General features: G+C 35.2%; 1 protein-coding gene across 3 annotated transcripts in view; it reads left to right on the top strand.

The window, feature by feature from the left end:
- Positions 1–26,287, top strand: part of mtd (TLD domain-containing protein mustard) — a 1,649,382-nt gene that overhangs the window by 356,186 nt on the left and 1,266,909 nt on the right. For all 3 annotated transcript variants that reach the window (XM_069846158.1, XM_069846157.1, XM_069846159.1), the window contains one exon: positions 22,551–23,912. In XM_069846158.1, coding sequence (XP_069702259.1) covers positions 23,824–23,912 — 89 coding nt within the window. In that variant the 5' untranslated portion in view covers positions 22,551–23,823. The remainder of the gene's footprint in view (positions 1–22,550; positions 23,913–26,287) is intronic.

Below are 26,287 nucleotides of genomic sequence, written 5' to 3'. Positions count from 1 at the left end.
ATATTTGTCATTGAAGTGTTGTATCAGTGAAGAAGTGTGTTGTGTAAGTGAAGTGCGTTTCTGTCAGTGAAGCTTAAGGGTGCTCTTCATAGACATTTCGCTAGCTCGCGCTACGAGAGTGCTAAACTAGCCCCGGCTATCGACTGGTTACTTGTATCGGATTGATATCGTATCATATGGCTAAAACTGGTTTATGAATACGAAAAACGTTAGTTCGCTGATCATCCACCGGAAGCCAGCGCTAAGAATGTCTATGAATACGGTCATTATAGTTTATAGTGGCAGTGCAAAGAATTTGAACAGTGAAATGTTTTTGAAGTGTTAGTGAAATCAGGATACAATCAGTGAAATGTGTCGTAGTTCCAGTGCAGTGTGTGAGTTGACAGCGAAATGAGTGTAATGTGGAAAGGTACTTGTGCAGATATGAACATATCATACTCGTGGGTTTTAGTTCAAACTTAGGGTTAAGATACAAATTGGATTTACTTTTAATGTAATTTAAGTGTGATCGTGTTTCGTTTAATTTAGGATGCTCCCTGTTATTATTGTTGTTGTTGTTGTTAATTATTATTATTAATGTATTATTAATTGCTCCAATAAAATGCTGTAAATTAGTAATTATTGTAAGTAAGTCGCATTAGTTGTGAGTAAATGTTTGTCCTGTTGTAACTCTGAAACGGTTGGAAATAAATAAAAGTGACAAAGGACTTTCCTGCTCTAAATGTCGTTCTGAATCTTTTCTACTAACCTGTTGACCTTACATTTTGAATGACTCCGTACATAGGCTTGAAAGGGATAAATTAAAACATGAATAAAATTTGTTAAAATCTTACAAAAAGTACTTAAGACACTTTGGAATGCACCTCTTCAATTACTTTAAAAGGCATCGCATTAAAATTACATATTCTTTGTTTTCATAAACATGAACAGTAAAATAATATAAATAGGAAGGTCCTTGATAAAACATACATGGCACAAAGCATGACCGATCATATATTTCACGAGAGAGTGCTTTAGAAGTGGCATAAAAGAGTTCATAAACAGTAAATATGTTCTTGAATAGGCAAGAGAGCAGGTGGAGAGATGTTAAAATGAATCCGTGTATAATTTATGTCAAAAAGAATTTGAATCAATGGCGGCTGTATGCAGTTGGTGATGAATATTCAGATTCTATAATATCGGGTAGTTAATGGAATGAACCATTTATCATTGACAAGGCGTGGTCATTACAGGAACAAATGTTCTTGTGTCATAACTATAACGTAGCTAATATAAAGCAGAGTCATTTTACTGCCAAGCTTAAACATAGGTGTGGGCCATGGCATCATCCACTGCTAAGTACTCGCATTAAGTTTAGAATATAATTTTGTTTCCTCTGTATAGCCGTCAGTATGAAAAGTTTTGTTTAATAATAAATTTATTTATTTATTTATTTATTATTTTGCTAATAATTGTAACATAAAATATAAAATATACAGAGAAACTTTAGCTCTCCCCTGAAAGAGTAGAACTCGTGCTCAGGGGCGGATTCCTGATTTGAAATTAATAATTATACAATACAATTTCTCTTATGTCTACTATGCAATTATAGTGTATATATTTAAATTTACAATTTTTCAATTTTTATCAAATCCATACATAACTTTTTAAATTTAGTACTAGAACTATTAGTATTGACAGGATTAGGATATTTAAATATAAATTTGTTATATATTCTTGGGCCTAAATCACTACTATGATTAAATACTGTAACAGTGTTGCATTTTGGTTCAAACAATCTTAAAGAATTCATACCTTTTGTTTCATAACTATGAGAATACAATTCAAAATTATTTCGATTTTTATGTATGAATTTTATTAATACGATATAATAAATTTGTCTTACGTTAAATACATTAAAGTCTAGAAACAAATTTTGAGATGGAAAATCAATAGGTTTATGAAGACATATTTTAATTATTTTCTTCTGTAATAAATAAAGTGGATTAAAATTGGATTTAAATGAGCTACCCCATCCTATAATTCCATACATACTTACCGATTGAAATAAAGTTAAATATATTGTACGTAATAAACTTATTGACAATTAATTCCTCAATAAAACAAAATAATATACTATTTTACGTAATTTATTACAAAGGTAATTAATGTGTTGGTTCCATTTTAAATGATTATCGAAAATTATGCCTAAATACTTAACTTCAGTGGACTCTTTAATAATCGGACATTTACACTGTGTAAGACAACAGTCAGAATTATGTAATTTAATACTTAATATAGATGTAGGAGGTTTGTTACTTTTTTCAGATAATGAGAATGGAATAATTATGGTTTTATTTTCGTTGATAGAAAGATAATTTGTCAAACCATTTTTTTATTAATTTAAGTCCATTATTTGAATTATTATATGCATCATACCAGGTTTTTCCACCAAAAAGTAAAACTGTGTCATCTGCATAATAATAGTGAACACCATTGTATTGTTGTAACTCAATTTTTAGTAAGTCATTAATATATATTAAAAATAGAATAGGGCCTAGAACTGTGCCTTGGGGAACACCTATATTAATAATTAAAGGTTCATTTGAATAATTGTCAATTTTCGTTATTTGAATTTTGTCGTTAAGATACGATTTTATTAAGTTTAAAGCATTACCTTTGATTCCTAATAAGTCTAATTTCTCAATTAAGATATCATGTTTCACTGTATCAAATGCTTTTCTTATGTCCAGGAAAATACCAATACATTTGTTACCTTGATCAAATTCTGTAACAATTTTTTTAGTAACTTGATATATTGAATTATCTGTACTGAATTTTTTTCGAAAACCAAATTGATTATCACTTAATATATTATGTTTATCAAGATAATTCATTAATCGAACTTTAATACATTTTTCTAGTAATTTTGAAATACATGAAAGTAACGATGTTGGTCTATAATTGTTCATATTTCTTTTGTCTCCTGTTTTAAAAATAGGTTTCACAATTGCATTTTTTTTAATTTATTTGGGAAATTGCCAGTTAGAAAATATAAACTAAAAATATGAGTTAGAGGTTTGGCACTATAATTTATAACCATCTGAAGTATTTTAGCACTTATGTTATCAGGACCAGGTGATACATTATTTTTTAAAGTTTTGGCTATATTGATTATTTCGTCATCTGTTACGGGGTAAAGATACACGGGGTTCCCATATTTCGACGCTTTAAGGCTGGTTCACAATAAACCAGGAACGGAAACGACAACGAAAACGGAAGTATTGTTAAAATAAATGTATTTAAATGTGAGCATTCACAATTAACGAGAAACTTACCGGAGACCGGGAACGTGAAAGTTAATTGTAAATGCTCACATTTAAATACATTTATTTTAACAATATTTCCGTTGTCGTTTCCGTTCCCGGTTTATTGTGAACCAACCTTTACATGACGAAGGGTTAATTTCAATGGATTTTTCATGCTCTGTGCAAAAATTAAATTCGTTTTCGTCAAACACCCACAGTTTTTGTACAGGGTAAAGGTTGGTAATATTGTTATACGAGTGATATTGTGATATTTCTTTTTGAGAATTTATTACAGTTTTACTGAGCGAGAGAAGGACCGGTTTTGTGCATAAACTTGTCCACGAACATTCCCTTAATACGTTGACCGAAAAACCGATCATCCTCTCGCTCAGTAAAGTTGTAACAAAGAATGTGGTTGACAATTTCTTGGGGAATAGGAAACACCCAGATTAAAAAAAAAAAAAAAAACATTGTAGCAAATGTCGGTTTTTTTTTGGTAAAAGTGACCAAATCAAAAATGCAAAATTGTTGGCATAAGACATTTAAAGGTTTAATGATCCATCCAAAAATAACTGTACTTCTTTAGATGTTATTTTGAAGGTAAATGTGCTATATTATTAGTTTTTAATATAAAATTATGTCTTAAATTTTCACAATGCTTGGATGCCTTCAATCTGGCTTGGTCACTTTTACCAAGAAACCGACGATATGTTGGTAGCTATGAAAAATTTAGAATGCAATATGAACATTAAAATCCATTTCTTTTATTTATTTATTTATTTATTTATTTATTTATCTATTTATTTATCCTGTAGAGATAAGGCCATCAGGCCTTCTCTTCCCCCCTAGCCATCTCTGATTGTTTTGGAGATTACAGCGAAGAACACGGAGAAAGGGTTCATCAAGACATGAAAGAAATAGAGAAGCGTTAACAAGACAGGTGGGATGAAGTGATTATGGCTGACTACTGTTGGTTACGCAGACGATGCGGGTTGGAGTCTCGGTTAGGTCTGGGATTTTCATTGAAAAATCCATAGTGACGCTTCTGGCGGACAAGTTTCTCCAGTTCCCTCATAATAGACATCTATATCATTTCGTCAACATTTCACCATTTCACCATCATTCTATAGCATTCCCCGGTCGCCGGCTGGCGATGCACGGAGGGGGTTGCATGCGTGCATGCGTGTGTCTATTACATATTAATTTTGTGAAAATGACTCATACTGAGAGAACATTGAGCTCATTATTTGTAGAATTGAAAGAGAAACAGTTTTCAAATTGTGCGTACGAAACAAAATTTGCTCACAAAATAGGATATCGACACCATATTTACATATTAAAATAGTGGATGGAGGAAAACAAAATAGAAATTTTCAATTTTCATGATACAAGAAATATCCTTGGCTAATAGAGTGCTTTGAGACAAATAACTATTATACATCTGTATTAATTTAGCAATAAACAATTTTTATAAAATTATAAAGAAGTACCAGAAGCAATATTTATGAAATTTACAATGTTGCTCAGGTTACAAAGAGATACCAATATTGTAACTGAGAACTATTTGTTGTTAGTACTCGTATAGAGACATTTGAATTACATTACACTGCCCGGTGATGGGTATGATAATTGTAATGGAAAGATATTTATTGTTGACCAGCGGGAGCCAAACCTCTCCGCATGCTGTGTTGCTCTCTGGGGCACAATATTTCAATCATTCTATAAATTGTAATTGCTATATATTTATACATCCTGTGACAGTTCATTCTCAACGCTGATTGTTCACGTTTCCATTTCAAATTATTACCACAACCTTGCAGCGACTTCATAAAGTGTTGACCTTCCTATGTATCTCGTGATGATGACTGGAACTTTTCAGAATATATTGTTTTACAAAGGAAGTCATTTGTTTTTATCACTATACTCGTCTTAGTTATCATTCCTAACTTGATAGCAATGATGATTTAACACCAGATCAGCGTTACATATTATTCTGATGCATGTAAATTCTGTTCTTGAAACAAGCGTATGCAAATTCCGGACAAAAACACTTTACTTTCCTTTGGCCTCTTCATGGGCTAGTGAAAGGTACATGTAAATTCCGGAATGAATACAGGGTGTATCTAAATTGGTCTCAAATATTTCGGGGACATGTTCCTAACACCAAAACATTACAAAAAGTTCATATGAACATTGGTCTCAAAATAATTTACTTCAGAGTTACAAGACAAAATTTAATGTTACAAAAATCGCTCGCAGTGGCTTCCTTCTGCTTCGATGTGTCCCCTAAACCTGCGTTACATGCTCTGGCGTACTCTGTTGAAAATTCCTGGAGTGTTTCGTATTTCGTGAAATCCAGTTTGGATACCCTCTTAGAATATCAATATTAATTGCAGGAGTCGCATAAACCAGGGACTTTAAATGTCCCCAGACGAAGAAATCCATTGGATTCAAATCAGGCGATCGAGCAGGCCATGCAATGAATCCCCATCGACCAATACATCTTTAAGGAAATCGATCATTAAAAAAATTACGAACTATCAGACTGAAATGAGCTGGAGCAGTATCGTGTTGAAACATATTCGTTGGATGACGTCCAGAAGCACGTCACCAATTAAATGATGCAAATCATTTCGTTCTGTTCACTCACACAATACATTTTCTTCTGATTTCTTTGCTCTACAAAATACAAACAAACAAAAAACCATCAAACAATCAGCGGTCAATGAAGGGACAAATCCTTTAATAACTCTCTAACGAATGGTTTTCAGACCCATGTTCTTATTAATTTTTTAACTGTTTTGATGTTAAGAACACGTTCCCGAAATATTTGACACCAATTTAGATACACCCTGTGTACCCAGTGAAGTTATGAGACGAAAGAAGTCGGGGTAAACAAATTAAGATTGATCGATTTTTTATTTACTGTCCACAATAATCTTTGACTTTCTTGTTATACCTCAGTGGTATTTAATCATTTTTGTTAGCGTGCCCCCAAAATATATTTGTACCCTCAAACTGCATTGCAGTTGTATAAGAATTAACAAAGACTATGATTGATGTTGTACTAAAATTGAATATATTATTATTATTATTATTATTTATTTTACAGTAATTTTTGATGCAATATTAATAGAAATCATTTACATAAAATGGGGAATTCAAGCAAACCCAGCTTTCTCCAATCTTTCCTATTTTCTGCCTTCCTCTTTGTTTCCTCATATGATCCATATATCTTAATGTCGTCCATGATCTGATATCTTTTTCTACCCTGAACTCTTTTCCCGTTCACCATTCCTTCCAGTGCATCCGTCAGTCGGCAGTTTGTTCTCAGCCAGTGACCCAACCAATCCCTTTTCCTCTTCCTGATCACTTTCAGCATCATTCTTTCTTCACCCACTCTTTCCGACACAGCTTCATTTCTTACTCTGTCTGTCCACTTCACACGTTCCATTCTTCTCCATATCCACATTTAAAATGCTTCTATTCGCTTCTCTTCACTTCGTCGTAATGTCCTTTTTTCTGCACCCATACAATGTCACACTCAATACAAAGCACATCGCTAGTCTCTTCCTTAGTTCATTTTACAGAGGTCCGCAGAAAACGCTCCTTTTGTTATTAAAAGCTTCCTTTGTCATTGCTATCCTCCTTTTGACTTCCTGGCTGCAGCTCATGTTACTGCTTATACTGGGTGTTCAGTTCAAAATGTGTCTTGGCTCGCTGTATGCCGTCATGTGGCTAGCTGCTGAGCCTAGAGAATTCAATCTTCCTACACTTCCGCAGCTCAGGTGTATAATCTAAGAGGCAGAGAAGTTGGCTAGCAAGTACGGCGTTCATTCTGAAGAGTACGTGCCGATACGTACGGTAACGCCGGTAGTGGCAGGAATGTGAACTGTTTGGAAATACGTACTGTCGGGATATGGGGAGAGGGTTAAGACGATTACTTACGTATTTGTTGACATTAACTTCGACGGTCAACATGGACACGGAGCATTTGATTTGTGTTGTGGAATGTTACCGTACGCAACCGATGATAACAAATACCCTGCGTACGACTTGCCGGCGCAAAACACAGTTCGAAAGAGGTTATGGTAGCACATAGACCGTACAGACCGCCATCTGTTGCTACGACGTTCAAGTTATACCGTACACGTTCTCAAGTTCAGATTGAAGAACGCCTTAAATAATAGGCAACTTCTCTAACATATAAACTTAAACTCGCTTCAAATCGGTGACCCAACAACAGTGACGTCATGACACACTTTGAAATGAACACCCAGTAGTACACCCCAAGTATTTGAAGTTGCCTACTTACTCTACTGTCTCATTTCTTTCTATGACCATGCTCTTCATCTTATTTTCATTTATCTTCATCCCATGCTCACAGCTGTCATTTAGCTTCAGTAGCATATCCTTTAGTATCATTTCCTCTTGAGCTAAAAACATCATATCATCAACAAATCTTATACACTTTATTCTTCTTCCTCCTACTATCACTCCTCCTGTGTTCTGAAAACAGTTCTTTAAAAAATAATAACAATAGTGGCCTGTAAATTGCATTGCCCAAGTAAAGAAAATCAAAAAATTGATTAAATGGCGATCTTACTCGTGTTAATTATCTAAACATGTGCAGCTTACAGCTGTTTCGGTGCTACTTGACACCATCCTCAGCGCCTTCTGTGTCTCGGCGCAATCTTAACTTCGCTACTTGTTGTGTGGGTGCGTTCATATGATGAAGAGTTGTGTCAAATAGTGTGTGTGTTCTGAAATTGATCTGTGTGTTGAGAATTTGATTAGGGTGTGTTTTAATTTATCCGTATATTTCATATTGTTCTAGTGTCTTGAGTTTTTGGTTTTTGGGTTGTATGTGTAGGATTTCCATGTCTGTATTTATGTTATTGTATGTGTGTTAGACTAAGTATATGATTATGTCTCGTGATCAGAATATTGTACGAAATGGAACTATGAAAGTTGGAGATTTATCCTTCGAAGAGGTGGAAAAATTCAAATATCTTGGAGCAACAGTAACAAATATAAATGACATTCGGGAGGAAATTGAACGCAGAATAAATATGGGAAATGCGTGTTATTATTCGGTTGAGAAGCTTTTGTCATCTAGTCTGCTGTCAAAAAATCTGAAAATTAGAATTTATAAAACAGTTATATTATCGGCTGCTCTGTATGGCTGTGAAATTTGGACTCTCACTTTGAGAGAGGAACAGAGATTGAAGGTTTTTGAGAATAAGGTTCTTAGGAAAATATTTGGGGCTAACTGGGATGAAGTTACAGGAGAATGGAGAAAGTTACACAACGCAGAGCTGCACGCATTGTATCCTTCACCTGACATAATTAGGAACATTAAATCCAGACGTTTGAGATGGGCGGGGCATGTAGCATGTATGTGCGAATCCAGAAATGCATATAGAGTGTTAGTTGGGAGGCCGGAGGGGAAAAGACCTTTGGGGAGTCCGAGACGTAGATGGGAAGATAATATAAAAATGGATTTGAGGGATGTGGGATATGATGGTAGAGACTGGATTAATCTTGCTCAGGATAGGGACCAATGGCGGGCTGATGTGAGGGCGGCAATGAACCTCCGGGTTCCTTAAAACCCAGTAAGTAAGTAAGTAAGTATGTGTGGCTAGCATTAGTTACGTGTTCGGCATATGTAGATGTATTGTGTCCTCTGGTTATTGCTTTAATGTGTTCTTTGTATCGAGTCTGGAATGATCTGCCTGTCTGTCAAATGTAGGCTCTGAGGATGGTGTCAAGTAGCACCGAAACAGCTGTAAGCCGCACATGCTTACATAATTAACACGAGCAAGATCACCATTTAATCAATTATTTATATTCAAGTGTTAAAAGTAGTGTACGAAAGATTCAATATGGATAAAGAAAATCATTAAAATGTCTATGAGGAGACCTAACGGCAAATTGTAGGTAACAAACTTTATACGCCACTTGAATCTTGAAGATGAGGCAAGAGAAAGTATTACCGTCATACCTTTCAAACATTATCCCTCAATAAACCGTCATTTTGAGTAGGAATTCAGGCAGTTAGACCCGTCTTCCAGTAATTATGCAATTCATAACCATGCTATCCATTCCCTTTAAATCGATTTAAACCCACTTGGCTGAATCCTTGCCGTCTAGTGTTTTTATTTATCTCAATTTCCCTTCACCTTGCTTTAATCTTCTTTCTTTACTATCCAATAGCCTCGAGGTGTAATTTGAAAACTTCACTAAATGAGCATCTAGCACTGTGTCGTAGTTCTGTATTGGAGTTAGATGAGCACAGACTGATATAATCATTTATTTAGGAACCGACAAGAGAGTATGGAAACTAAGGCGTTAATTGAGAGTTTGCTGAGAAAGGTGCAATTAATACAGAATTAAATCTTGGAGTTAATGTCAAAATGGCATAACCTACAACTATTGGATTCCCACGGATTTACAGAGTTTCTTAAAAGTCAGCAATATTAATAATAATAATAATAATAATAATAATAATAATGATTTATTTAACCTGGCAAAGTTAAGACCATACGGCCTTCTCTAACACTCAATCAGGAGTAAAACTGCGTTACAAAAAACACTACAAATTTACGAAGTACACTACAATTTTACATACAAAACTGAATAAGATAGTAATAATAAAATGTAAACAATAAGTAAGTAGAAATCATAACATACAGACAGAAAGAAAAAAGCATAATAAAATATGAACAGCAGGTCAAAATAAATTAGACATACAAAGTATAAAAAATAACACAATCATTGATAATAATAATAATGATAAAAAATAAGAATAGTAATAATAATAATAATAATAATAATAATAATAATAATAATAAAATAGTGCAGTACAAAGCATACAATGAATACAATATTTTTAAGTACACACAGTAAGGAAAATTATGATTATATATAGCTCAACTTATCACATTATAGATATACCATTATCGGAAAATATGAAAACAAAAATATAAAATAAGTTAAATATCACTAGAACATAAAAAAATATGAATAGGTGGAAACATGCAATACAACACTTGTCATAATTCTAAGTTAGTTTGGCAACTCGTCATAAGATAATTTTCTAACTTGGATTTGAAAGATTTCAATGTTCGGCAGCCCTTGACTTCAGGCGGCAGAGAGTTCCAGTGACGAGAGGTAGCAACAGTGAAAGATGAGGAATACAGAGATGTGAAGTGGAATTTCTAGCGTGTTATCGCGTTGTGATCGAGTATTAATATTATGATAGCGAGAGAGAGTATGAAAACGAGCGAATAAATAGTAGGGGGATGAAGTGTGCATAATTCGATATAAGAGAGAAAGCGAGTGCAGATTTCTCCTCTCATGTAACCTAAGCCATGATAACTTCTCGAAAGAAGGTGAGATATGATCATAGTATCGAACATAACAAATGAAGCGGACGCACGCGTTATGAACACGCTGTAGTTTCTGAGCGGAATCAATCCTGAGATCACTGAACAAAACGTCGTAATAATCGGAGTGAGGTAGAATGAGTGTCTGTACCAGCGTCTGTTTTAATTTAGATGGATAATGATACAGTCTTTTAGTGAATGGAGAATAGAGAATGCCTTCTTACATGTATATTTAATATGCGTATCCCAATTGAGATTAATGTACACAAGTTTTGAAGTGTTACGAAGCAATAAAATTTGTCTGCATTTTCACGTCTACTTCTTGAACAAGGGTTTAAGTCCTTTAAGTAAAGATTTGTTACTGCTCAAAACGTGAATACCATTTTTTCCGCAATTTTGTTTATGGAGGATGAATATACAGGATGGAAGTGAAGTATCCCTGCAGATTTTCAGAGTGAATAGCTCATGTTGTATGTAACAAACAAGTGTAATACCATATTGATGGAAAGTTCATAATTTTCTGAGAAAAAATGTTTTTTTTTTTTTTTTTTCAAAATGTTTAACACCCTCTTGTTCAGTACCTACTGCGAGTAGGATCGTGATTTTTGTCCATATCGATAGAAAATCTAATAAATAATAATTCATCCCTCTGGCGTATTTCAATATTTATCTACAGTAATCTCACTAGAGGTTTTGATTTTTCTAGAGAAAACCAAAACTGGAGTGGGATTTAATTGACTATTACACGATTAGAAGAAAGTATATAACGATTATAAGAAATAAAGTACTGTAATACAATAAAATATTAATCGGCTTACTAAACTGTCTTGAAAATATATTATTGTATCATCTCATCATTACAAATATTCCGGTAGATAGCAGTAGTGTGTTATGATAAGCTATTCTCTTGTTACCAGTTTTGTCAACTATACAATCTTCATTGAACTCTGCTGGGTAACTTTCAGTGCTGGACCCCGGACTCATTTCACCAGCATTACCACCTTCATCTCATTCAGACGCTAAATAACCTGAGATGTTGATAAAGCGTCGTAAAATAACCTACTAAAATAAAAGAAAATCATTGAACTCTACGGACGATTACTAGTCAAGAAGGCTTTGTTAATTCAATTTCGTTTTTATTAAAACAGTTGCATTCTACTTCAATTAGCAATATACAGTCTGGTTCATTTGGGTAAGGATAATATTAATTTATTATTATAAAACTATTATGATAGTAGGAAAAATTTATTGCTGGTTATATTATGATTAAAAGATGAGAGTTTCCATATATGACAATGAACAATGCCTAATCTGAAAGGACAATAATGAAAATCGTAGATGATTAAAATGGCTACTACAAATTAACAGCGGGCACAATGTGTTCTTTGGTATGCTAAATTTGAGAGTGTTAAAAGAGTTAAAAGGGAATTTCGTTGTGAGTAATGTACCTAAATACGATTTCATAATATTGTGGTATCGAACATTTGTAGAAACAGGTTCTGTGTTAAAAAAAAAAAAAAAAAAAAAAAAAAAACATGCAGGAGGTCGCAGGCGAAACCCAGTACGAGAAGCAGCTATCTCTTGGCTTGGCCCTCAAACTCCCCAGATCTAACTCCTCCTGACTTCTTCGTGTAGGGGTTTATTAAAGACATTGTCTATTCACAGAAACCCAGGAACATTGATGATCTGAGAGTAAAAATTACTCGAGTTTTTCAACAAATCACCCCTCTTACGTTACAACGGACATGGGCTGAATTGCATCACCGTTATGAGTTGTGCAGGGTGCGCAATGGGGGTCATGTTGAGTTCTGAGGAATCTCTCATCTTTCAGTGTTGTATCCACAAAGTTTCAACAGATAAAGTTCAGTAGTAAATGTTTTATGGTGTTTTTATTTTATCCATACCCAAACGGATCAGAGTGTATATTAAACAATTCTGATACGTGACTATCCATAATCTCATACAGCAGAAGCTATACCATGCCTAAATAATATAAACAAGATAAATAATAGAAAAGTTTTAATTAAGCATGATGAAATAGACATGAATCGTTTTAAAAGATACAATTATTCAAAGTACAATGTTGGCATACAAACGAATGCTAGGGAGATGATAAATATTGTAGGATAAGCACCCATGATTGGTTGAAACACGTTGTTTTTATTTTTTTTTTTATTTTGTGGGTTATTTTACGACGCTGTATCAACATCTAGGTTATTTAGCGCCTGAATGAAATGAATGTGATAATGCCGGTGAAATGAGTCCGGGGTCCAGCACCGAAAGTTACCCAGCATTTGCTGGTATTGGGTTGAGGGAAAACCCCGGAAAAACCCTCAACCAGGTAATCTGCCCCGACCGGGATTCGAACCCGGGCCACATGGTTTCGCGGCCAGACGCGCTGACCGTTACTCCACAGGTGTGGACGACACATTGTTCCGTACCCTTTTATTGGTCAAAAGTAATGTGACGTAGTAAAAGTGTAAGGCCGTAATTGTCCTTGTTTTGTAATAATTGTATTGGTTTTGTAATTTTATTGAATCTCTGTCATGTTCCATTTAGTACAAAATAATTATTTATAGGAACCGGGTTCCCCCCCCCCCCCGCACACAAACTTTCCCAAACGGGTGTGTGCTACGTCTACAATATGTATTTACAGTGCTTTGTATTGTATGTAGCAATAAATACAAAATGTACGAGGGAGAGTTAAAAAGTAGCCTAAATAACTGTTTTATTAATTGAATATGTACGTAATAATAATACTATTAAATTGCCCCTCCCCCATTGAGGGTAGCCCTTACGGACTCAGTATATCCTCGAAAAAAATTATTATACATATGTAAACATAGATATTAAATTTTAAAGAAGGGAAACAAAGAAAAGGGCGTAAAAATTACAATTGCTATTAATGTGGCACCATGTGATTAATTAGGATTTGGCAGGATTTTTTTAACACAATTATCACAATGTCATCCCTCAGAGATGTTGCCAGAGCAAACTGCCGTCGAAATTCTTCGAAAAAAGCTGGTATAGTCCCTCGAGCACCTATGAGCAAGCCGAATACCTCAACGTGAATTAAGGCATATTTCAGCTTGAAATAGTTGACTGTAGGCTCATAGATCGACTTCTTCTCAAGGTGGACCTCGCTGACTGATGACATCCCTACGTATCGTGTGGTCCACAATGTTGCCCTGTTTAGTGGCAGCATTGTACGCTAATAGTATATTATGCAACGAGCCCATAATTGTAGTAATTAAGACGCGAGTATGTTTATGAAACGAGCGCAAGCGAGTTTCATAATTTTCATACGAGCGTCTTAATTACCATTATAGGCAAGTTTCATACGACTTTCTATGCTCGACCATATTTCTAACTTGAAATTATTCAGAAGTATTCATGTTATTGTTATGTGAATGAGGAACAGAACTGACCTTGTGCAATAGCCTACCTCATAAATTGTGAAATGTGCGCAGACGCGAAAGTATTGATTTTTTCCTAGAAACAAATGTCATTGACCTTGATATAATCTAGAGAGTAAAATAAAGATTAATCTTGATATAACCTTGAAATTGATTTAGACATTGAAAAACGAGATGACAAATTGAATTTATTTGAACATTATTTACAATTAACGCTAATTATTATAGTAACAGAACATAACCTTCTGCGACAGTATTGGATTTCCAGCCTTCGTGACGTTTCGCTAGTTGTCTTTGCATATCCGAGAATAATCGATACTTGCGCTTTAATATTGCTACAATGGTGTTTTCTGATTGGTGGAACACCTGAACTTTAATGAACAGGTGTACTTTAATTAGGTCCATTAAAGGGCTGCTACCAGGTGTATAATTACTACATTTCGGCATGGTCGAGCATAAAATATCTACTTGTCTCAACCCATTTTCAGCTAGACAGGAGATTTCTTCTTCTACTATCCAGCCCTTATTTCTTAATGCGGCAGCAATTTTGGATCTTATAAGATGATGTCTAGAGTTCCTCAAGAGCAATCCCTTTTTCACAGAATCCCAAGACGTGTGCTAAAGTTTCAATCTCCGGGCAGCCATGTCTGCACCGGGTACCGTCGAGAGATCTGCCGGGAACGGAACGAACAGCTGCTAAATTTGCTGCCATACTTCATCACTTTTAACATAGTTTAGGAACATCATTTTATTTTTACTAACTTTTTTAATATTAACCTGGCTATACCTTTGGATTAATGATTGAGACCCGGAAACACCGTTTGCTACCTCCATCCACGACTGGAGTTCGATGGTACTGGCGTAAAATACAAACAAATCACTTCACTAAGTATAAGAGGGAAGAAAAGTAGTTCATCCATTTACGTAAAGTAGGAAATATCGCGATTTTGAGTTTGATCATTTTTATTAGGTTTTGTTTAATCAAAATACAATACACTGTTAACAATAAGTGTTTTTACTCACGAACTGAGTTATCCATGCGAACGTATTCATTATGCAGCGTATATTATACTGTCTACAGCACATTAGCGTACAATATAGAGAATGAAGTTAAATTGAAAAATAATCATGATATGGATATTTAAACACATTTTTGAAAATGGTGGCCGTTCATCTCGTTACAGGCTTCAGATCTTTTGTGCCTACTATCGCACTATAGACTATTGCATCTAATTCCAATTACCAATTTCGTCCTTCGTACCAGTAACTCATATTGAAATAATTCTGTACCTACTCTATAAAAGAGTACCTTACGTACTGTAAATTCAGTCTTCATTTCTGCCCGATCCGCACAGATAAAATTGCTCAGAAATGGTATCTACTGTCCGTCCAAGTGGTTATGTCGCAGGATCGTAGAAAGGGGGGGGATCACGTGATAGTTAATTACTTAACGAGGCCCTTTTATTTAAGTTATTTTAAACAGTTGCATAATATTACGTAGACGTCCAATTAATTCCTAACAGAAATTAATATTTTCAGAAAAGAGCTAAGAAAGCCCAGCCACTAGTCTTTACAGTGGAGCGAGCAGAAGCAGGTGGGGGAAACCGGGATGCGACGTAGGTAAACGGACGACAGTACCTGTGCGAAGATATGATTCAATATTGGAAGTTTTCGTCACTGGAAAACGCGAACATATTTCTGAAACGTACTATACTCACTAACTCAGTACTGCGGCCTTGGTTCTGTGTGGAAGACAGTTAGAACTTCGTTAGTAGAAGGGGTGGGAGTGAAGTATATTCATAAACTCAGGTACAATAAAAGTTGAAGTAAAAACAAAATGATGTTCCTGTATAACAGGAACATTTGCATTGAATGTAGTTGGGACTATGTTGAAAAGTGATCAAGTGTTTGTAGTCTTATTGTACATATTCAATTAATAAAATAATGATTAAGGTTACTTTTTGACTCTCCCTCGGAATATGTAGGCTATATTAAACTATCACAGTTACACATGTTCAGTCTTTAGTACTTTTAATTGTCCACTGGTGCAACAGTATGACACATTTTATATTTATTTTCGGTTCACTTTAAAGTGTAACATGGGTGTACCTATGATAATATTCACGTAGGCTCCACCCATGACCATGAAACACAGACCAAAGGACTCGGTAAACATACACCTGCATCTCAGACGTAACGAAGCAAGTGAAACTATGCCAAGGAAATCTTAACTCCGTGCTCCCAATTTAATAAGATGTCTAGGAAGGAGTTTCGACGCATGCTTCTTTCTAATGATTACCATTTTAGTATACGAGTTTGACCTGCAGATAGTATCGTTGAAGTAACATCAAGGAATAGGCGCATATAAATCAGTAAGGAACTTGGGAGTGCCTTTTTATTTAATTTACCAAGGAAACGAAGAGAAGGATGTATTTAGCATAATATATTTCACTGAAACTTTGCTACAGAGTTTTAATTTTTCCAAGTCGTATTGCTTTTAAGGAACCCGGAGGTTCATTACCGCCCTAATATAAGCCGCCATCGATCCCTATCCTAAGCAAGATTAATCCAGTCTCTACAATCATATCCCACCTCCCTCAAATCCATTTTAATTTTATCCTCCCATCTACGTCTCGGCCTCCCCAAAAGTCTTTTTCCCTCCGGCCTCCCAACTAACACTCTGTATGCATTTCTGCATTCGCCCATACGTGCTACATGGCCTGTCCATCTCAAACGTCTGGATTTAATGTTCCTAATTATGTTAGGTGAAGAATACAATGCATGCAGGCCTGCGTTCTGTAACTTTCTCCATTCTCCTGTAACTTCATCCCTCTTAACCCTATATATGTTCCTAAGCACTTTATTGTCGAACACCCTTAACCTTAGTTCCTCTCTCAAAGTGAGAGTCCAAGTTTCACAACCATACAGAACAACCGGTAATATAACTGTTTTATAAATTCTTTGAGCTTTTTTGAGAGCAAACTGGATGACAAAAGCTTCTCAACTGAATTAAATTTATTCTGAGTTTAATTTCCTCTCGAATGCTATTTATATTTGTTACTGTTGCTCCAAGATATTTTAATTTTTCCGCCCTTTCAAAGGATGAATGTCCTGTTTTTATGTTTCCATTTCGTACAATATTCTGGTCACGAGACATAATAATAAACTTTGTCTTTTCGTGATTTACTTCCAGATCTATCTCCTTACTTGCTTGAAGTAAAATTCCCGTGTTTTCCCCAATAATTTGCTGATTTTCTCTTAACATATTCAAGTCATCCCCATAGACAACCAGCTGATGTAACCCGTTCAATTCCAAACCCTCTCTGTTCCTAGTTTGTTATAGAGATAAAGCCTTGTTGTAGTACCTTGTAATTTTTGTCCAATTGTGAGTTCATTTCCTTAAAAAATTTTAGAAATTTAAAGCCTGCATTTTCTGATAATATTTGTGGTCGTTCACGTACATATACCCTCAAATGCCAAATAACAGATTGAACTAGAGCCAAATAAACCAAACGTAAGACATGAGTAGGCAAGGATTGGCGAAGATTTATAAATTTGTAAATTGTTTTGAGGATCCTGTTACACATACTTCACAAAATGAGAAAATAAAATTAGGGGAAAATATATGAAGCCTTCGATCATATCTAGATTTCTAGCAAAAAATTAGAAACGAGTTTAGCAGTCAAGATGTGAAGCATAGTTTAAAAGTGAATTTATTACGACGTCCTGGCCTGGAGGTACACGGTATTTAAATCAGTTTGAACACCTTAGGTGGCCGCTCACTTTTTTGCCGTAACCTCAACACACACAACCTTTCGACAACCAAGGCGCAGGCAGTCCTCTGTCATTGGCAAATGGCCACCTCGTACCGTGTACTGCAATAAAAAATTAGAGTGGCCATGTAATTCTGCAGGGAGAAAGCCATAAGCGGTCCTCCATTTTTTTTCCATCCTCTGTCCCGGACTACGTTATCAATCATTTGAACTAGAGGAAGGAAAAATGGGCTTTGACAGCATCGTTTGTCATATACACAAATACCAAACGATGTTTGTTCTCGTGTTTTGGAAGATTAATATTTCATATTGAAATGTCATTTGCACGAGACTCATTCGATATACTCTAAAAATATGAGTTTATATTTCATTTATGTACATTGTATTGGGATTTATAGATGAAAGGTTAAAGATCTGAAATAGCACGGAAAAAATCTTTACGTTGTAGGAAATATCCTAGTATAAGTATAATAATATTCTTAGAATTTCCAGTTAGTATCCCTTGTGGGCAACCTGTTTGTATTGCATATTTAATTGATTAAGATATAGCTTTAATACGTTAAATTAATGTTATATTTAAACACACAAGTTGTAACTCGTTACTTTTCGACTCTCGATAGATAAATAATATAAATGACAAAGACCGTTGTGATGTAGGACAGAAACCGTGCATTATTCAGGATTTGACTTTTCCGTTACAAGTGATAAATGTAACGTAAATTTATTTTTCCTCCCACCTTGATTTTTCTCCTCAAATCTAACGTAGATTCAGTCTTTGAAACGCTTTTTAACTTTCTTTCCTTAAGGGGAGAGGATGGTATTTTTTTTAACTTTTTTCCTATTTGGTGTAAAATATTAATTTTTTGTATGTACAGAGCTCATAGCTGTGGCAACTTAACCAAATAAACATATTTTGAAAAAAATTATTTGGGGGTCCAAATTTGAAAAAATATACCCAATGCAGGATTGTACTAAAACCGATATATCTAAACCATTTTTAAAGATAGATTCAAACAGTTTTTTGCAATGTATTTGCAAAGGCATGTTCTACAAACTATCTAACAGAATTTTGATATTAGTCCCTACGTTTGTAAAATAAACAATTAAAATTTAATAAGAATTTTCTGATTTCCTTTCTTGCAAACAAACGGACGTATTTTTAAAATGAAATCAATTAACAAAATTGTGTTATAGAGAAAAGTTTCCTAATAGTCTAAAGAATGTGTGTTCTAAATTTCATGCATGTATCTTTAATAGTTCAGAAATTATATCCATTTTTGTCTGGCAATGTAGCAAAAAAAATGAAGTTACTGGAAACCGATAAAAGTGGGCGTGTGATTTAAAAATCCATAGCGCAGGAAGTTTAAAAATGACGTCTCAACATCCGATAAGGGCACAAATACCCACAAAATGTTATGCAATGCATTCCACATATATCAAAGGGTATTTTAAAGAAGAAAAAAAATTTTTTTTTGAAAATTTAATTTACCGGAAACAACAATAAAAGTAGGCGAATGATTTAAAAATCCATAACGCAGGAAGTTTAAAAATGGTGACTCAACATCTGATAAGGGCACAAATACCCACAAAATGTTATGCTATGCATTCCACACATATCACAGAGTATTTTAAGGATTTTTTTTTTAATTTACTCATTTTTCACCAAAAAATACTATCCTCTCCCCTTAACAGCGGAAAAAGTTCAATCCATACCTCTTCTGGATTTTGACCCAAAGCACGTATCTAAGGGCCGTATTCATAGACATTCTTAGCAAGGGCTTCCGGTGGATGATCAGCGAACTAACGTTTTTCGTAATCATAAACCACTGTTAGCGATATGATATGATATGAATCCTGTACAAGTTTAAAACCAGTCGATAGTCGGGGCTAGTTTAGCACGCTCGTAACGCGGGCTAGCGTAATGTCTATGAATAGCACCCTAAGGTTTTAAAATCAGGATTTACTGACACTCGAGAGAAGTATTATATTTAAATAATAATAGTAATGGTAATAATAATAATACTAATTTTTATTTATTTATGTTATTGCTAGTAAGTTTGAAATGAATACAAGTTAATATAATGTAAGATAAACTAGCCCACTCCTGAATGAGTAAGACTCGTGCTCAGGAGGGGATTCCAATACAGACAAAAATAAAATTAAAATTGAGAGTGAATACAGATTAAAAAGTGTTTAATATGTTTAAATCTCAACTATAAATCCAATACAAATTTTTGTATTAGTTTGGAGAAGATTTGTGGTTAAAATAATTTTAGAATAAAATTTGTTTAATAATCTGGGACCTTGACTCATGCTATGATAAAAAGCTGCATTGGTTTTACATTTAGGTTCAGGCAAACGCAGAGAATTCATATTTTTAGTTCTATATTTATGTATATACCTTTCAAAGTTATTAAAATTTCTGTGAAAATATTTTAATAAAATAAAATAATAAATTTGTTTAGCGTTGAAAACTTTGGAAAAAAAAAATAATAATAATAATAATAATAATAATAATAGTTTTATTTTCCCTGGCAGAGTTAAGGCCATCAGGCCTTCTCTTCCATTCAATCAGGATCAAAGCACATATAGGAAAATACATACCGATTTACAAGTATTAACTTAAGAAAAAATATTGAATACATATGAATACAATCACAAAACTAAAGGAACAGTACAATTTATATAAAAGTATGGGTTACATTGAAACAATGATAATTACCTAGAAATTAGTGTTAATGGAGACAACAAAGTAATATCTCTATAAAAAAAAAATTCTGGCTGCAAAAAACTATCTGTGCATTAAAAATATTTGTAAATAATCTAATTTTGAATGACTGAGGACTAAGACTACCCCTGATGTCCAGCGGCAGCGAATTCCATGAGCGGGCCATGGCTATTGAGAAAGAACTTGAGTACAGAGATGTCTGATGACGTGGTAATGATAGCAACAGATTGTGCTGTGAACGTGTAGTACGATTATGATGTGAAGCTAGGACAGTAAACCGAGAGGCAAGGTAGTTGGGTGTGGAATCATGAATAATTCGATACAGCAGGCAAGGAGATTGTACTGAACGTCTAACTTGTAAGCGGAGCCAGGAGAGTCGTAGAAAAAAATTCCGAAATATCATGTCGGCGGATATTGAAAATAAAACGAATGCAGACGTTATGTGCACGTTGAAGTTTTTGAGAAAGTTCAGCATTTAGGTCGCTGTATAAAACGTCACAGTAGTCAAAGTGAGGTATCACAAGGGTCTGTACTAGGATTTAGATATAGAATTTTATGCAAAACAATTACACCAATACATAAACAAAATACATCCAAAACTCCAATACACACTGGAACTTGAAAACAATAACTCCATAAATTTCCTAGACATCACCATAACAAAAGTTGACAACAAACACATCTTCAAAATATACAGAAAACCAACCACCACCACCACCACCACACACATACACAACACATCTAACACCCCACACAACTCAAACATGCTGCATTCAGGACAATGGTACACAGATTACTCAACATACCCATGAGCCAACAACACTACAATGAAGAAGTGAACACAATCAAATACATAGCACAAGAAAATGGTTAAAACCCAAACATAATAGACAACATCATAAGGAAGACAAAACAAAAACTCAACAAACACAAAAACACACAAAACACAACACAAACACAAGAACACAAGAAATACATCACACTAACATACGAAAACAAAAACACACACAAGATCGCATCCTCATTCAGAAAGCAGAAATACAGAAAACACACTACAAAGACATCTCAGCACACAAAAAACACAAACAAATAAATACAACCACACAGGCGTATACAAACTCACATGGAAATAGTTGCGACAGTTTCTACATTGGACAGACAGGCAGATCATTTCAAACTCGATACAAAGAACACATTAAAGCAATAACCAGAGGACGCAATACATCTACATATGCCGAACACATAACTAATGCTAACCACGCATACAATAACACAAATACAGAAATGGAAATCCTACACATACAACCCAAAAACCAAAAACCCAACACACTAGAACAATATGAAATATACAGACACACTAAAACACATCCTAACCAAATTCTCAACACACAGATCAATTTCAGAACACACACACACACTATTTGACACAACTCATCACACGAACACACCCACACAACAGGCAGCGAAGTTGAGATATCGCCGAGATCTAGTAGGCTCTGAGGATGGTGTCAAGTAACACCGAAACAGCTGTAAGCCACACATGCTTATATAATCAACACGAATATGATCGCCATTTAATCAATTATTTAAATTAATAATTAATCATAATGTAAGACATATCGAAACTAAGATGTTAATTACAGTTGGAGCTAATTTAGTGAAAGAAGGATGCAAATAAGACGACCAACATTCAGGAAACTAACTTCTTCAGAAAACCATTCAGGAGAAAAAAAATTTTGAAACTGTAAAGTCGCATAAAAACACAGGTGGCATAAAATACTACTACTATTACTACTACTACTACTACTACTACTACTACTAATAATAATAATAATAATAATATAATAATAATTACCTGCATTTATTCCGCTCTCTTTAAAGTGTTTAATTAGTTGTAAGTTAGGAACATCCTATATTGTGTTCAAGTGAAATAGTTTTCTTTTCTTTTTCTTTTGCAGATCGGAGGTCACAAAAGGATTTTGCGTTGTTATGGCAACAGCGAGGGAAGTCACTGGAACTTCTTCGTCTGGCTTCCCTTTGAACTTGGCCCAACTAGAACAGAAGCTGGTGCCCTCGGATCTTGTTAAGACGACAAAAGATTGCTTGGCTTGCTACATCCTTCGCCATCCGCCTTTGTAATGTGCTAACGAGACTACGTTTTAATATTAAGAAATATAAGGGGTGAGAAACAAAGCAAGGAAAAACTCTGGAATCTTAAAAAAAAGTTGTTAAAATTCATTGCAGCACGCATACGCTCTCTATATGACTTCAATTTAAGAAAAAAGGTTCGAATATTCGTTTAAGTGTTTGAGGAATACATGTCAAATAGGAGTTGAATATCTCTTAATATTTATAGGCGACTTAAATATCTAGGGACCAAAAGTAAGAGATCAGCAATTCGAGTATTTCTAATTTTAGATACGACAAGGAACAAATTAAAACTATCAGGAAAACCATTTCAATTAATACCATTTTAAGTACGAAATATAACGATATTTTGCTCTGAGGTATTTTCTGTTTTTTACAATAACCCGAATCAGGAAATAGCTTCTATATCTCGTAAGATTGATAGAAAGAGGAGAAATAAAACCGAACGATTTTATTTTATCGTTGTGTGTAATGGATATGACATTGACGTTTATCTCCTTTGATGTGCCATTATGCTGTATGTTAAAGAAAACAAAACCTTAGCTGTATCAGATCTCTCGATAGCACATTTAAACGCTCGAGAAAGTAGATATTGTCAGGACGCTAACAAGCTCGGGCGTGGAAGCTCTCTGATCAAATGAACACCGTTGTGAGGGCCCTGGATTTCTGTGAAAGATTTCCGCTGAATTATCCGAGTTATCAATTTCGTTTGAAAGCGTACGAGGGGAGAGACCTGCAGAGTTATTGCTGGCGGTAAAATAAACCTTAAAACTGGGAGAAAACAAACAGAAGAGATCGGGAAACGGATCGCAAGTTTCCCTCCAAAAGTGCTGAACTTCGTATTGTAGGTTCTACACGCGTTTCTGATTGTGGAAAGAAATAAACATCGTGTGAGAACGGGAGAGAATGTGAGATGGCGACTTGTGAAGGGTGAGAGATGCCCCAGAGTGAAAAAGGCGCCAGCAAGGTGCCGGCGGTATTTCGGGCGCCGTTTCTCAAACTTTTTTGTTGATGTGTGTTTTCTCCATCCTTGTCTATCGTCGGTGACGTCTTCGACAAAGAAGAAGCTGAGTGGCCGTTACTATGGCTACCTACACCGGTGGTGGGCCTTCCAGACAACGTTCCTTGAAGGATCGGCTGAGGGATGGGATCACCGGCAGTTTTTCCTGGCAGTGAGTACACTCAACATGATTTCTCTAATATTTTAGATGTAGTTCCATTATTGGGTCGATTTTCTTTACTGTTTAGCATTCTTCTTTTGATTGTCTTCTAGGCGTCTGGATTGAAGGCACCTTGTTCTACCTCAATCCCGTTATTTTTAGAATTTTTGCTCTTTTCGAGCTTCATCGAACCATTAATTTGTAAACCAAAAACGTGTATTATCATTAGCAAACGCCATATACTACGACATAGCGTAAAATGCATTTCATAGACTATTATCAGAGCGTGAAATGAGCATTAACGATATAATTAATTTTTACCTTTAAATGCCAAAATTTTAAACAGTTAGAGTCCACGGCAATTCGGAAGGCGGGTTGTCTGCTAGCGTTTGCGTCGAGAGAGACAGATAGAGAGAGCAAGGCAGCGTACAACATTGCCACATCGTACTTCACGCACGTGCAATACAAATAGCGCAGGAGAGAATTTAAATTATCAAAAGACAATAATGACCTTAGCCGTTGATTACTGTAAGCATGACACCAAACAAACCCTCTTTCCTTCACTAACAATATTCTTTGCACGTTTCTCAATCCCACACCACATGCTTCTGCAGTCGTTTCTTGCACGTTGGCAACGTTGCAGCCAGCATCAAGATGGCCGGCAGCGTTCTGCTCGTTAACGTTTTTAAAATAATTATACACCTTAAACACTATTTTCCGCGCCTGCTTGTGTAATACTTGTGTTTTTACAGTCTCTTCTTCCATTTATTTACCTTGCATACACACAGTAAATGTTAGTTTTACTTATCCAATGTACTGAAACACTCGCACGTGAACAAACGAACTCAGGAAGTGTTTGTTATAGACTGATTCTGATTGGTTCTCCTGATCAAGCTTGTGACGTCACATGCCATACAGGCTACGGCGCATCTAGTGGCCATCCGCCTTCCGAATTGCCGTCTAGTCTAGCTACTGTAAATGAATTATTGAGAACACTTCAACATGTCTTATCGCCAAAGTAAATCTATTACAAAAGCCAGCTATAATGGCTGGGGTAACTAATCATCGTACTAACACACGATACCTCCATTCTGGTTGGATGATCGTCCACCTCTGCTTGTACATGAGGGCGTGATGCCAGCAGCAGGCTGGTCGGTCTGGTGCCTTAAAGGGCTATAGCGCCAAGCATTATTATTATTATTATTATTATTATTATTATTATTATTATTACAGTAAACTGTACTAATTGGAGGGATAAGTTGACCGGTTTAACGAAAGTCCGAATTAACCGAAATAACCTAAAAGAACAGTAGAAAGCGCATTAAAGTTCCGTTTATAGCAACAAAATACGTTTACTACGGTGTATTTAAAGGGCATAGGCCTAAATACCCATTATTATGATTATGTGCCTGACGGACCCGGCTATGCCTCACTTGAAATTCTTGCTGCGGAAGTTGGTTTGAAGTACATGTAAGTCTTAAAACAAGATTCTTTAATTTTTCCAAACTCGTCGTTTTTTTTGTCTGTCCGAATTAAGCGAAATCCTGCTTATCGGGGTCCGGATTAATGATATTTTACTGTATTATTATTATTATTATTATTATTATTATTATTATTATTATTGTTGTTGTTGTTAATGTGACCAAAGAGTTGCCGGATTCAATAGTTTTGATTCTTCACAAAATTAAGCTAGCAGAATATTTTCGTCATAATCACATCTTTCTTTGAACACCACTTTATAAACTTCTCTTATTATTGCTAGTATAATTTTCTGGATTTTTTGAGTAACAAATGAGAAACAGCTGTTTCTTCCGCAACATTGTCATCATAATTACACTTTCTGTCTTTCACCATCGTCTCCATTTCTTTCCCTAATTGCGGGCTTTGCTCCGATATAAAGTCGGATGGACCTCGTGGTGAGTGGCCATTAGTTGCTGGTGGTAGTGCTATGTACCGTGGATTCTGCCCTGGGCTCATGGTACATCGTGGGACCGCGATGATGCCTACTTGAAAAAGTAAAAGGATTCTGCAAGCTATAGAGGAGTTCGGTGATCGTCAATACGGGAATCTGTAGCGCGGAGTATGCACATCATTCCCCGATAACACAATGGGCCCACTCAATCGGCCTGCGTGTGAGGGTAGTCCCAGCTCGTGCCCTTCCCTTTAAGGGATACTAATATGTTTATCGGAAGTTTTTATACTTATTTTGGCAAATACTATCTTTCAAGACCTTTTCATTGAACACCTGAGTATCCAAAGATTTTGAAAATAAATATCTTTACTTACATCTCGCGATTTCATTAGGATATTTTGCTGGCTTTGAGGGAAAGGATTACATAATTTTGAAAGCCATTGTTAGTATGTTATATAATAACATTTTAAGTTCA

The sequence above is a fragment of the Periplaneta americana genome, chromosome 14, assembly GCF_040183065.1.
Source record: "Periplaneta americana isolate PAMFEO1 chromosome 14, P.americana_PAMFEO1_priV1, whole genome shotgun sequence".
NCBI classification, from domain to species: Eukaryota; Metazoa; Arthropoda; class Insecta; order Blattodea; family Blattidae; genus Periplaneta; species Periplaneta americana.
Note: the sequence above shows the minus strand (reverse complement) of the source record. Positions and strands in the feature narration are given on the sequence as shown.